The following is a 14,810-nucleotide window of genomic DNA, read 5'->3' as shown; positions in this document are numbered from 1 at the left end:
GGGTTATAGAACAGAGAGCAGCAGGTAGAAGCGTCTCTACAGTCTCTATTCGACTGAAGGCAACAGCGTGAGCACGGGACATGAATATCAATGACTTTCGAGGCGTTCCTTCTTGGTGCTTTCGTTTTATGAAAAGACGTAATCTCTCCATCCACACATGAACTACCGTCTCGCAGCAACTGCCAAAAGATTACGAAGAAAAGCTGGCCACTTTCCGCCCATACTGCAAAAACAAGATCACTGAAAAGAAGATCCGGCCAGAGCACATCACCAACATGGACGAGGTTCCCCTCACCTTTAATATCCCCGTGAACCGCACTGTGGAGAAAACAGGGTCCATGAATCATCACTGAACTGCCAGGTAACAGCAACGACACTGACTCGGATAATGACGAGAGGGATTTGGGCATGCTGGATGCCGTTATCGCCCAACTGTTAAACTCGGACACTGAAGATGAAGAATTTGAGGGATTTGTGGACGAGGAATGAACTGAAAAAGTGAGTGTATTGTGTTGTTTTTTACGTGTTATAACTGAACAAGGTTGGGAGTTATTGTGAATACGCTCATTCACGTTTGAACAATATTGAGAGTTATTGTGAACACGTTTAAAGTTTGACTGACTGACTTATCTGACTGTTTTGTTTCGCGTAATGCACCTTATAGTCCGGTGCGCTTTATATATGAAAAAAGATCGAAAATAGACCATTCATTGACAGTGCGCCTTATAATCCAGTGCACCCTATAGTGCGGAAAATACGGTAATCGATTGCGGATGGCATCGTTCTCTCTGATGGATTAAAAAACATTGCTTAAATGGGTCGCCAAATCTACTTCGGTGACCATTAATATACCTGGGCGGCCCGCCCAAATAAAGTCTGTGTGTGGGGAAACACGGCAATATTTAGCCAGCACACTACTGCCATCGGTGAATGTAATCTTATTTCCTGATAGACCAATGGCAGTCATCAGGACGAATATCAACTGATACCAATGTACAGCCAATAAATCGGTTCATCTCTAATTTAAACCTCTCTCTGCATGTCAACCAAAGCTGAAGCATAATAAATGCCACTTTCCCAACGTATCTTCGACTGCTAAGCCTTCTCTCTTGCTATGGTTTTCACAATTGGGCAGCAGCAATGACCCCTGATTTACAGGTGCAGCGCACCACTGTGTCATTGGGAGCATCATGTTTAAGATTAAGTGCAAGTATTGTCCTTTCTTGTGTGGATTTGACATTATACAGACGTGGACAAATTTGTTGGTACCCTTACAGCTCATTGAAACAATGCTTCATTCATCCTGAAAAGTGATGACATTAAAAGCAATTATCTCATTTATACCTGCATGGCTTTGGCATTTCGTAAAGCAAAGAAACTGGGAAAAGAGATAAATTATTGCTAAAGAGGTCAATTATATTCTAAAATGGCCTGGACAAATTTGTTGGTACCCTTCGACAAATAAAGAACAACCCACAATTTTCTCTGAAATAACTTGAAACTCACAAAAGTAATTGGCATCCATCATTGTTTATTCCATATTTAATATAAATCAAACTTTGTTTTTTATTTTTGATTCAGCAAAATATTCAACAGAATATTTTACATAATAAAATTAAGGAAACTGGCATTGACAATAATGATGGGACCCTTAACCTATCTATTTGTGCAACAAAACCTTATTTTGTTGCACAACCTTTTAGAGGCAATCACTACAATCAAGCGATTTCTATAGCTCTTAATGAGACTTCTGCATCTGTCAACAGGTAGTTTGGCCCACTCTTCCTGAACAAACTGCTCCAGCTGTCTCAGATTTGAAGGGTGCCTTCTCCAGACTGCATGTTTCAGCTCTTCCCATAGATGTTCGATTGGATTCAGATCAGGGCTCATAGGCTACTTCAGAATAATCCAATGTTTTGTTCTTATCCATTCTTGGGTGCTTTTAGCTGTGTGTTTTGGGTCATTATCCTGTTGGAGGACCCATGACCTGCGACTAAGACAGAGCTTTCGAACACTGGGCAGTACGTTTCGCTCCAGAATGCCTTGATAGTCTTGAGATTTTATTGTGCCCTGCACAGATTCAAGGCACCCCGTGCCAGACGCAGCTAGGCTGCCCCAAAACATAACCCGAGTCTCCTCCATGTTTCACAGTAGGTATGGTGTTCTTTTCTTTGAAAGCTTCATTTTTTCCACCCGTGAACATAAAGCTGATGTGACTGGCCAAAAAGCTCATCTATCCAAAGGACATTCTCCCAGAAGCATTGTGGCTTGTCAATAGGCATTTTAGCAAATTCCAGTTTGGCTTTTTTATGTTTTTCTTTCAAAAGTGGAGTCCTCCTGGGTCTTCTTCCATAGAGTCCACTGTCACTCAAAAAGCGACGGATGGAGCGATCAGACACTCATGTACCCTGATCGTGGAGTCCAGCTTGTACCTCTTTTGAAGTTGTCCTTGGCTTTTTTCTACCATTCGCACTATCCCTCTGTTCAAGCTGGGGTCAATTTTACTGTTGCGGCTGCATCCAGGAAGGTTGGCTGCAGTCCCATGTTGAAGCTTCTTAATAATATTTGCAACTGTAGTCACAGGAACATAAAGGTGCTTGGAGATGGTCTTATAGCCTTTACCTTTAACATGCATGTCTATAATTTACTCTCTGATCTCCTCACACAACTCTCTTCTTTGCTTCCTCTGGTCCATGTTCAGTGGGGTGCACACAAGGATACCAAACAGCAGAGTGACTACTTTTCTCCATTTAAATAGGCTGAATGACTGATTATAAGATTAAAGTTTTGTGAGTCCAATCGAAGAAGAAGAAGAATCTTTAATTGTCACGCAACACACCACACATGCATACACACACACATGCACATGCTTTTGGATGGTGGCCGGTGAAATGAGGCCTCTGCATTTGACCCAACCTGGCTTGTCCTTCCTCCGGGGGGGGGGCAGCCAGGAGCAGTGGGCGGCATTCATCGATGCGCCCGGGGACCTGAAAACAGTTAGTTTGAAATATCACTATAATCCAATTATTGATAATCTTTTCTGAGGGGTACCAACAAATCTGTCCAGGCCATTTTAGAATATAATTGATCTCTTTAGTAATAATTTATCTCTTTTCACAGTTTCTTTGCTTTACTCTGACATACCAAAGGCATGCAAGTATACATGAGACAATTGCTTTTAATTTCATCACTTTTCAGGACAAATTAAGCATTGTTTCAATGAGCTGTAAGGGCACCAACAAATTTGTCCACGTCTGTATGTGCTTTTGTCTTTTTCCTTGGCCAAGCAGAGCAAAGTAACAATGAGGGAGCCCAAGACTCATTCGTTTAACATCTAGACATCCAAAATAACTATTTATTAAGTTACTCATGACTATCTTGAACACATTTTTTGTGTTCAGTTTGTCTATTTGTTGTGTGCATTTTGTTTTTTGTTTGGGGTATTTTGACAGAAGGACAATTGCCACCTTCCATATTTAAATTGTTCATACCACAACCTCTTTGAACGCTATTCTATTGAGAAATGTACCATTCTGCTGCAGCTTCTCACTGTGCATAAATGCAGTCCAATGGGGACAATTCGGTAGCTGTATAAAAAAAATAACGTGTAAAATCTACTTGTTGAAATAAGGGAAGTTTACAATATAAGCACACAGTTTTTACATGTTATTCCACAAAAAAAAAAATTCTGCAAAGTGTGCATTTTTATCACGTTCTTGTGGATTTTATTGGCTCTTTCGCTGTTCTGCAAATCTGCTCTTTTGGCTTTATCTGTGATAATGCAAGAGACTAGAAACACTGCTTCTCTCTTGTAGATAATGTAAGGCTTGGAATGCAATGCAGCATTTTCAAAAAAATGTTTCACATAAAGAAGATCGTAATTAATCGGATTGGTATCCGTAAAATGTACCCCAATGGTCGTGATTGCATTGGTCGGTATCGTAAAAACTGGAAGTTGCCTAAAGAAGGCAGTAAAAGGAGCAACCTGCTTTTATCAAGGAAAAAAATGCGAGAGAACATCAACAATAATGAGAACACATGTGTATCTGTGTAACGTCAGGCTATTAGCAGCTGGTGAATGGAATGGTACACTAGCAGGTTGGCACTTGCTAGCTAATGTTACCGATTAGCTAGTAGTGTCAGTTCTGCTGCTTAAATCCCCCCATCTTAAGCAGCACTTAACCATGAGGTGATCTAGGTTAGCAGAGTTGTGACTCTCAATGATAGTAGTGTCCATGCACCAAGCATTGTTTACATAAATGCACCACGTACCTGCGCCATCAGCGACCCTTTAGCTCGATGGTGCTATTGGGAATGCCTCCGTTGAGCTATGTTTCCTTGAAAATCATGTTGCAGTCCATAATACTTTTGTGAGTGGTGATCCAAAGAAGCAGCTTCATTTTGTTCGCCAGAGGCCGAACATTGACGAGGAAAATGCTGGGCTGATAGCCAGTGGGGAGGTAGCTTTAGCCTAGCCCTTAGCTCACCCCTGGTTCCCTGCCTTTGTATACAATCTTGATGCCACCTGCGAGCGCTTCCGATCCGCGTAACCTGGTTGGTAGCCTCCAGTGTCTTGGCGATCTTTGGAATGAGCATGAATTGATGATTGTCAATTTTGCAAGATCCGATGCCTTAACCTTCCGGTCTGCTGTAGGATGTGTACGCACGACTGTTGAACAGCAACTGTTGAGTGAACAGACATGAAACAAATAGGCAGATAACTACTCGTTCACAGAATCTGGAGAGATTCTGAGCCTTGCATTGTACACACGCTGCCATCTTCCACAAAGCTTAGGAGAGGGACTATGGGTGGGAAGCACGCTTGTGCAGCTGGCCTATCATGCAACATATTTGTCATTGACGTACAGCAGATATACCCAATGAGACCAAATGAGAGGAAAATTGTATTTCTCAGATGCGGATATGAACTCAAAATGATCAAACGTCAAAAGTAATCGGACAGAACCCAATATCTGTAATGGATAGTCGTTTCCACCCCTAATAAATACACCTGTGACTATTATGGGAGTTTCCCATTTTTGAAAAGAAGATAATGTTTTTAAGGCTTCAAAGTTTGCCCCGTTGGACTGCATTTAAGCACAGAGGGGTAAAGTTCACAGCACAAATGGTGTGAGTCAAATTAGTAAAAACAATTTTATAGATATATATATATAGATAAAAGTAATGATTTTCTTTTGAGAAAACTGGCATTAATCATGCACTTAGGATAAAGGTGAGCCATTTTCTAATGAAGTGTGTCGTACCAGCCGTGCTTAATCTCTAAAGTGTAACTTGAAGTTGTATGGGTTAAATATGGCCTTCTGTGCAAGTGTTTTTTGATGTTGGATCCCTAAGAGATGGTGTCGATCAGAATATAGGTCAGAATATAGGCTTTTTGACATTTTCATGTAAAACACATTCAAAATTGATGGTATTGATAGGGGTGTAATGCTTTTTATTTAAGATTTTTTCTTTTTAAGTTTGTCCGATGTAGTGTGTGAAATTTTAAAAATGTATTCAAGATTCATCTTTCTCTCACGCAGAAGCTTCTGTCAAGCGTTTAGCATTAATATTAGACAAGGCATCAGAATTGGCAGTGTAATGACAAAAAAGTCATTTGAATATTGCATTCAATTACTTAAAGAGGACCTATTATGCCCCTTTTTACACACTTTAATGTGTAAGGTCTCCCAGGTCCCCAAAACATGTGTTGTTTTTTGTTTTTTTTCTTTTGCTTAAAATAAGTCAGATTATGCATTATAAATGACTCTAAATCCATCATGTTCGCAATGCTCTGTTTAACTGTGAGGTGCCACCCTCCCGACGCGCCGAGTTGTGAGCCAATGAGGTTTGAGCACAAGTTCTGCATTCTGTGGACGAATGGGGTTTGAGCTTTACTCCAGATTCTGTTGTATTTATCCGAAAACGTTCTTGATTTCACCCAATCAGTTCACTAAAATGTGTTTCTGACCAAATTTGAGGCAAAAAAATAAGCAATACAGTCGCTGAATCTTCACTCATATTAGATTGCGTGCTGTAGATTACAGTACAGTCAACCTACCGTGGACACACACACACATGCACAATACTTATATTTCCATCATCTGCAGTTTTGTCACGGACAATTGGTATTAATTGCTCTTTCTTTCAAAAGATTTGTGCTGGTCTCTAAGCCAACAAGAGAGCACATCACATGCTTAGCTCTTAGCTTCGATGGTATTAGGTCTGCTCGTGCTTCAGCAGTGGGTAGAGGTAGTCAGATGGGGTGCGGTTCTAATTAGAATGACTCCCTCAGGGATGTCAATCAGGCAGCAAAGCTGAATGGCTCATTTTTAGGACATGTTTTCTGAAACAGACGGTTCACAAAAAACTGACTGGGTTGTCTTTTTTCGCAGTTTTTGTGTTAGTAGACCCATCACAGCTCAAAATGTTTGTGCACAAGCAGTGAAAAAGTGAGTTTTTCATAAAAGGGTCCCCTTTAATAGTTGGCAATGAAAAACAAAATGGCCGGTGTATTTTCTGTTAAATGGCAGGATAATTCCAGAAAATAAATGGCATGCACACTAGTTGTTTTTAACGTGCCACAAATACACCAATAAATTCTGTTAAATTTAAAAAATTTCAGGAACGTTTTTTACCATACCAGCCAAGGACCGCATTGTTCTAGATATAACCGTTTACTGTTAGGAGATCAGTGATAATATTCAGTACCTACAGAAGCCCTTTGAACTTTTGTTTCAATGTAGTTATTACCCCTGGGCCACACAAGCGACATTGTCAGCATCGCGTGAGCAACACGAAACCATGGCGTCATTTAGCAATTTGTCAATATCTTCCGGCTCCGTCTTCATTCATCTACTATGTGCTAGTGTTAGCATAATTCTCCAGACTTTAAACTTCAAATTGTGAAATTTCTCAACTTTCAATGGGTAAGTTAATCTTTGCTTTTGTTTTTAACCTTTTCCTTTTTATTGAATTTTCCATTTGGAGTCTGTTTGGTGCCAGTGCCTGTTCTCGTCCGGGGGTCCTTGGTTTTTATTCAGCTGTTTCTGTAATTAAGAGTTTTCGGATTATTTTTTGTCGTCAGTTATTTGTGGTTTGATTAATAAATGACGAAAACATGCAATGGATATATTCTTGTACATTTGATAAAACATATTCAAGGCTAAATAATACCTTTATAAATATATTGACAGATTATTACAAAATCTGTCTACTAGAAAAATCTATGTAAAAACAAGTCAGTTTGACTAGAGCCCCCACTAGGGATGCCACGGTGAGGAATTTCTCCCACCGGTTAACGGTTAATAGGGGTGCAACGGATCACAAAACTCACGGTTCTGATCGTATCACGGTTTTGAGTCACGGATCAGATAATTTTTCGGATCAGCAAAAAAAACAATTAAAGGGAGACTAATATAACTTTGCTTTCCATTTATTCTGTAAAACACTTAAAGCAAGGAACTTTTTCCCATAGGCTTGAATGAAAACAACATTCAAGATGTCCAATGATTAAATAACATCTTAAATCATATAAAATATTCAATACTAAATTGTTAAATTAAAGTGCAGTATGAGGCACGTATGATACTTTCTTCCTTTAAACATGGTAGTGAATTTAAAAAATATGAGACCCGCCCCCAGTAACTGAATTTTATTCCAGTAACAAGTATCATGTTCAATTTCTCACGTTTATACCAAACTAAATTTCATGAAAATCAGTTCAGAATTAAGCGAGGTACAGTCGTTGTTGTCGTCTGTATCTTAATACATGATTCGATTTGATTTAGACATTTTTTTCAGCGCTAACCCTATCGAGTCTTGATTGGTAAAGAAAACACTTGTTTTTCAATAACTTACTTTGAGTCGAGTCACATTAAATCATATAAATGATGTTATATTTTTGTGGTGGAGTAAGTTTAAACATAAAATTTCATAGATTAAATAAATGCTTGGGAGCCTTAAGAGCCGGCTCTTTTCATATGAGCCGAATCATCCGGCTCACTGAAGAGAGACCTTTTTCCTAATTCTATTCATCATATCACAGCATCATGTTCTGTTTAACATTTTTATCTTATTTGTGATATCACAATCCAAATTATATCCATATGGTTTACTACTCTTCGTATACTGCTGCATACCCGCACTTCTCACAAGCTCTCTGCACTCTCAAGTGGACAAATAAAGTGGACATACTATAAAATATATCATATTTTATTGAATCGAAGCACACTTTTTATTTAAATTATTAGAACGCACATGCTGCACTCCCCCCCAAAGCTCCGCTTTAGCGATAACATTACATTAGAGATCACATTCATGTTGGATAATATTACCCACAAAATTGCGGGAAGAAGCGCAAACCTGATTGCGATTTTGAGGTTCGAAATTGGACGCTCATTTCGATCAATTCATGGAATCATGACACTCCTATGAACGAATAATTGCACTTCTGCAATTGCACATCTGTGTATGCCCAAACACAGTGTAACACCAATAACCACGGCAACCCTAGCCCCCATGTAGTTCACTCCAAGCAGCAAGGAGACGTCCCGCTTCCGTGTTGCCGACGGGTACGGTATACCAGACCAAAAAAGTATAAAAAATACTTCCCAAGTATGAAGTAAAATCTAAAGTCTATTCCTCTGCATGATATTTGTTTTCCATGAAAATATTTTCTCCGCATAAGTGAGACTTAATTTGTTGTGGGGTGGTTGATGCATACCAGGCTTGGTAGTTAAATATTTTCACTTAATACATCTTTTGAATGGACATCTACTTGGATCTACACTCCGGTTTAAGCTTTGCGCCCGAGGAAAAAAAGAACCGAGGCGTAAAAAAAATAAACGGGGGATTTAGGAGCCTTGTGGGAGGCCGCTTTCCTGACGCTTGGTGTGACGTTCCATATTCATTAAAATGGCAGTGTATCTGAAGCATTGCCTTGCCGCTTTCGCAACGCTAACGTGTGGTGTGGTGTGGCCCAGGGGTTGGGGACCAACCAAGTTCAAGTTCTCGATTATTAAGCGTTAAATCGAGTGTTTCTAATTCAAAAAAAATACCCTTCTTTAAAAAAGGCTCTCTCTTCTTTTCTGAGAATGCTAATGGTCTACACAGATAAATTTCTGTCTTGCACACTGGACGCTTGCCACGTGCAAATTTATTTTTTCAGCGCTACAGCCAAGACTGCGATTTGTGCTTAAAGAATTTCCTTTACATTTTAAGTGGAGATTAAAACTTGGATTTCATTAAGATTTCATTATCCATGAAAGTACATTAGAGTAATTAGATATGTGTGCAGCACTCTGAACTGTACACCTCTGTATCCCTGCTTAGATGAACCTTCACAATTGAATTGGCAGTTCAAACATATGCTGTCCTTGCCGTGCAATGGCGGCAGCATGCTAACAATTTTCTGTCCGTTTAGCCTGGACCTTTTAAATCTAATCTGTCCCATTAGCCCTGCCACGCTCGCTTACAGCTTTTACCCTTGTCCCCCCTCCGCTGGGCTGACAGCTGCTTACGGTGGGGCTCGCCATGGCACCACAGCTTGGCAGGCGGCACAATCCCTCATGCTTTTTTCTAATAGTAAGGAAGAAGAGCATCTCTAGAAGCAGCACGGGGGGCTGTTGTTCCCCCTCCCACCCTCATCCCTTTCTCTACCGGATTCAAGCTGCAACCTGTTACCTGTGTTTCTACTGGAGCATTTCCACCAGGCTGCTGCAAAGTGCGGCTTTAATCACCAAAGGCGGCTGCCTCGTCTCAGTCATCTTCGGGGGGGGTTAAGTTGAAGATTTTGGTGTGACTCAGTGTTGTGATTTCCACCAGTCCTTTGAAGGTCCCGATGCTCCTGCTTGGCTTTGTGCGTCTTGCTGCTGGATGATCGCTGGATGTCACGTCCTTGGGTTTTAATGAGTCTCATTGCCCGGTTCAAGGGTGAATCACTACGCCGTCCTGCATTTCCTCCCATTTGTCTGAGCTGTCCTTTTGGCTCGGCCAGGCCCTCTCCCTTTCACTTTACGTTTCAAGTCCTTCTGCAGAAAAGGTCTCTGGAAAAGAAAAAGGCGCTGGCTCTCAGCTATGCACAACTAACGTCTCACAATTGCACATCACTTGTTTCCTTAAGCTTATCTGCCAAATATTATGGTTAACTGCCAGCTCGCCCTATTTAATGATAAAATTTGGACAAACATTTTCATTCAGAACCTGGGTTTCTCTCTCCAGCTCTGCAATTTGATAGCTTCAGACATGGAGCTGGGCGTATGTGGGGGGGGCGTGACTGTCATGCTGTTGAAATCTTTGTTGGCAGTCAGTTACTGGCAAAACACACTCACGTGCAGGACCTTGGCACAGACTCGTGATTTGGATCATAGAGCTCATTAGTGCTTGACAAAAGGAAAACAAAACTTGAGGGTAACTTTATAATGGAAAATATAAGATAAGGGATTCTCAAAGCTTCTCATGACAAGGCCCCCTAATGTCTGCTAAGTGCTGCATCCCATCCAGTGGTAAAAAAAACATGTTATCTGCCTATGATTAACTGCCATGTTGTTTGTGTGGAGTGCATGTAATTTGGCATTGGTATTCTGTTACGAATGCTACATTTAAGACGCGGGGGGGGGGATAAATTTGAGGCAAAAAACAATTTCATTGTTAATGACAATGTCAATTATTGTCTCCATCCACAGTATGAAGTGAATTTCCAATAACTGGGTTGAGGTAAATTGATGGACCACTGGAATTTATATGGTTCAGTATCAATAAGTTGCTCTTCTTCAGGAGGTGGATGTATTTCAACACTATTATAGGGTTATTATAGAGCCAATGGGGCAATGAGCACAAATTCCAGGTTCTGTGAGCCAATGGATTTGAGCTTTACTCCAGGTTCTATTGTATTTGGTCCGTAATATTCACTGATATCTACTTATAAGTACACCAAAATCTGTTTCTGATTAAGTTTGAGGTGAGAAATAAGCAATCCAGTAGCTGAATCGTCACGTAGATCTACAAGGGCTAATTGAAAAGATTTTTCCGACTTTGCACAAGCACTAAAAAAGTGAGTTTTTCAAAATAGGTCCCCTTTTAAAAGTAAACTCTGCCACTCTGTTGTCCATATTGATGTATTGAAATGTGATGTCGACCAATTTTTGCAAATAAACTAAAGTGGGCCCTGATCCTTTGATTTGAGTGTTGCTCAGCCGTTGCTGATAGACACAACGATTATATCTTCATCTAGACTAAACTTCCACTCTGTAACCCATTTGTTGATTTACACGTAACACTCAGATTTGTGAAATAAGGGCATTTTGATTAACATGGGGGAGTGCATCCACAACCTATGACTTGAAGAAATATCCATATCTCTATATTGACTTGGCTCCAACTCTGAATATTTGAGCCATAAAATTAAATAAGATACTGCAAGTTATTTTAATGAGGCTAATGGCAGTATTGCTTGACTTGAATGGGTCAACTTCTCCTGGTAAAACTCACGTAAATGCCTTTTGAAATACACTTATTCAACTTATTTGAACTCTCCATATGCTACCTGACTCATGAACATGGTTTATTTCATTATATACTGTACACACACACACACACACACACACACACACACCCATATATATAAATGGCAAATTAAAATAGCTGACAGTGAGCAATCTTACAGGCAAACAAATAATGTGATCATAGTAAGAAAGCCTTTTATCTCTTAATTTCCTCCACAGTTTGAGCCAAACACAATGTTATCTTTTCAACAATGTTATGTCAACTGCCAGCCCAATTATAAATTCAACTTTCTGCATTCTTTGATAATGTACATGTAGGAAATTCTCTCTTGAAAGTATTCTCATTCCAACCTCCCAATGATTGCTGTCACAATCTTAAAGTAAAAATGAAACACCTTTGCTTTTCCTCACTCAGCATATTCTGATATTGCTCAAAGGGTTTTTTAGCTGTGTTGCTAATCCGTTCATCTTTTTGCATTTCTCTGTTAGATCTCGTGTCACTATTTGACTTGGAAAATGAACTCCCAGACGACCTGATCCGAAATGGCGACCTGGCTCTGATGGGCATGTCCTCCAATGGTGGCCCTGGAGGAGGCCCTGGCCTAAACCCTATGGTCCCTGACGCCGCCTCTAAGCACAAGCAACTGTCAGAGCTCCTTAGGCCAGGCAGTACCTCCATCTTGGGAGGGGGGCTCAACTCGGCCAGTCCGCAACAGGGAGGAATGGTAGGGGCCCAGCTAGGCGCTGTCCTTGGCAAAGGCCCCATGGGGCAAGGCTCACCCAACCACCCATCCGCCCAAGTCCAGAAAGGAGGGGCTGCTGCCGGACAGGGCAACGGGAACACAGGAATGAGCTTCAACCAGGCCATGATGAACAGTGGGCAGAGCCATGGGGTAATGGGCCAACCCCAGTCAGGACCGGTCATGAACGGGGCCCTTGGAGGGGCAGGTCGGGGCCGACCCGGACCTGGTATGCAGTACCAGGGCCAGGGCATGCAGGGGCCACAGGTGGGCGTTGGAGGCAGCGTGCTGGCGGAGACTCTTACCCAGGGAGGGCCGCAGATGGGAGCACACAATGCAATGAATGCCCAGCAGGCTGGAAACATGAACAAGGTGAGCTAACCACTTTTTTTTTTTGGGTGCCATTTTCATGATGTTTGTTATGTGGGACTGCTGGAGAGGGTTCCCTCAACAGAATTATAAGTCAGATAGTATAGGGAATTTCACTTCTCACTTATCATTGTATAGCCCAACATGTGTTTTTATATAATGGTGATTATTGAAAACTCTGTTTAGCCAGAAGCCTATATGAGAAATGCATTCATGGCTTTGGGCAATATGATGAATAATTGTAAATAGACTATTTAATAGAATTAAATATAAATATTTAAGAGCAACACACAAATGTTCATTGACACAAAACTTTTAATGTGGATAAACAAGTAGACTGATTAATAATTTCAGCAGAAGAGAAAAGTATTAGTTATGTTGGAAACACATTTCCTGTGGTCCTGATATAAAGGAAAAGTTATTGATATAATCTTTTTAAACTATAAAATGCAGGTACCTGTCATGCAGGTAAGAATGCATGTCTGATGTTTCAATGCCTTTCTTAACCCTCTAAGTCCAAGCGGAATTCAGAGAAGCGTTGTGATCTTGGTGTGGTCTGGTATTTACCTAGATGTAATCAACTTAACACGCCCTTTGCTCCAAAGTGGTTTATAGATCTTTTTGAAGGAAAATCACAGCTACATTGTTATGCCATCAATAATTTGGTCAGTATCATTATGCAGCTTTTAGATGGATCTGAAACACACCGGATATATAGAGTATGTTTTTGTATTTTTTGTTGCCGTTAGAAATGTTGTCATAGCACACACTAGAACATATTGACAAACTGTTTTGTCAATACAAAAGTTGTTCATCAAGGTCTTGGGTATATAATGAAGTCAAAATAGTTGATCAAATATGACATGTAATTTGGTAAGAACAAGGTTTTATCAAAACTGTTAACAACTTTATTTCAGTTGACCCAAGATGTGAAAGGAGCCATTAGGTAATGACCCGAAAATTCATGAACCCCTGGTGGGGGCCATTAGAGGTGTCGATCTGCAGCAGGCTGGGCCCTCTCTGTCAGACTCTCAGACAAAGCAATGAGGCTAGTGGGAGTGGGGACAGTGAGCAATGCAAGAAATGTAAGAAATGTTTTTAGTTTTGAAAGATTGATTGATAACGTCACACAAACTAAATACAAAAACTCCAAAAAATGGTTTTAGGTGAGAAGAGCAACTCCTGAACCAACAATCACATTCAAGGAGAGAAGGAGAGAAGGAGAGAAGGAGAGAGAGAGAGAGAAGGAGAGAAGGAGAGAGAGAGAGAGAGAGAGAGAGAGAGAGAGAGAGAGAGAGAGAGAGAGAGAGAGAGAGAGAGAGAGAGAGAGAGAGAGAGAGAGAGAGAGAGAGAGAGAGAGAGAGAGAGAGAGAGAGAGAGAGAGAGAGAGAGAGAGAGAGAGAGAGAGAGAGAGAGAGAGAGAGAGAGAGTCTTGGCCTGCTTGCTGGTAGGTGCAAGTGTAAGTGCTCTCATACTGTAAAAATTAATTTTAAAAAAAGTGTAAGGAAATGTGATATTTACATCAGACATATCTCTACAGACTGCATACATTATACCTGGCAGGGGAATGCCACATATTAAATACAGCTCACCAGCTTATGGACTGCACACACACACACAATCATGCCAATACCATCCATACATTTTCCTCCGCTTATAATGCCAATGCCATAATGCAAATTCATTGGAAACATACCTTCGTCTAGGAAGACTGCAAAGCTGTCGTGTGGCAACTTGGAGCCGGGGTTTGTTTGTCACTGTAACCATAATTAAAACAAAAAGGTTGTAAGACGCAGGCTAGGGTTAAGTGGAGAGGAGAGCAGAGCTGCATAAAGGCTGCGTGCTACTGTTTTCAGCTATCGCCTGGACGTGCTGTACAATGCTAAACTTGCGTAGCAAAAGAAAAATCTCATCTCTTTTCCCTGTAGCTACCGGAAATGTCAGCTAACTTGACAGTGTTATCGTCGCGGCAAATAGGATTCCATGAAACGGTCCCTCACTAGCTTAGCTAGCTACTCATCCACCTAGCACTCTGGCTAGCGAAGGTTAGCTTTAGTGAACGGGTGTACAAGATGCAGAAATAATTTCAACGTTAGCTTGTGCTAGTAAAAACAATTGTTACTTACTCATCGTCAGGTATTAGGTCCTCCGCTGGGTCAATTCAAAATGCCGAATCCGTCCACACTAGCGTGTGGCC

At 40.8% G+C, this 14,810-nt stretch overlaps 1 protein-coding gene across 1 annotated transcript in view; it reads left to right on the top strand.

Annotated features, from left to right (window-relative positions):
• Positions 1-14,810, top strand: part of crebbpb (CREB binding lysine acetyltransferase b) — a 66,530-nt gene that overhangs the window by 8,556 nt on the left and 43,164 nt on the right. The window contains exon 2 of the mRNA XM_080010203.1: positions 11,994-12,616. Coding sequence (XP_079866329.1) covers positions 11,994-12,616 — 623 coding nt within the window. The remainder of the gene's footprint in view (positions 1-11,993; positions 12,617-14,810) is intronic.

The sequence above is a fragment of the Zeus faber genome, assembly GCF_960531495.2.
Source record: "Zeus faber genome assembly, chromosome: 11".
Taxonomy (NCBI): Eukaryota; Metazoa; Chordata; class Actinopteri; order Zeiformes; family Zeidae; genus Zeus; species Zeus faber.
Note: the sequence above shows the minus strand (reverse complement) of the source record. Positions and strands in the feature narration are given on the sequence as shown.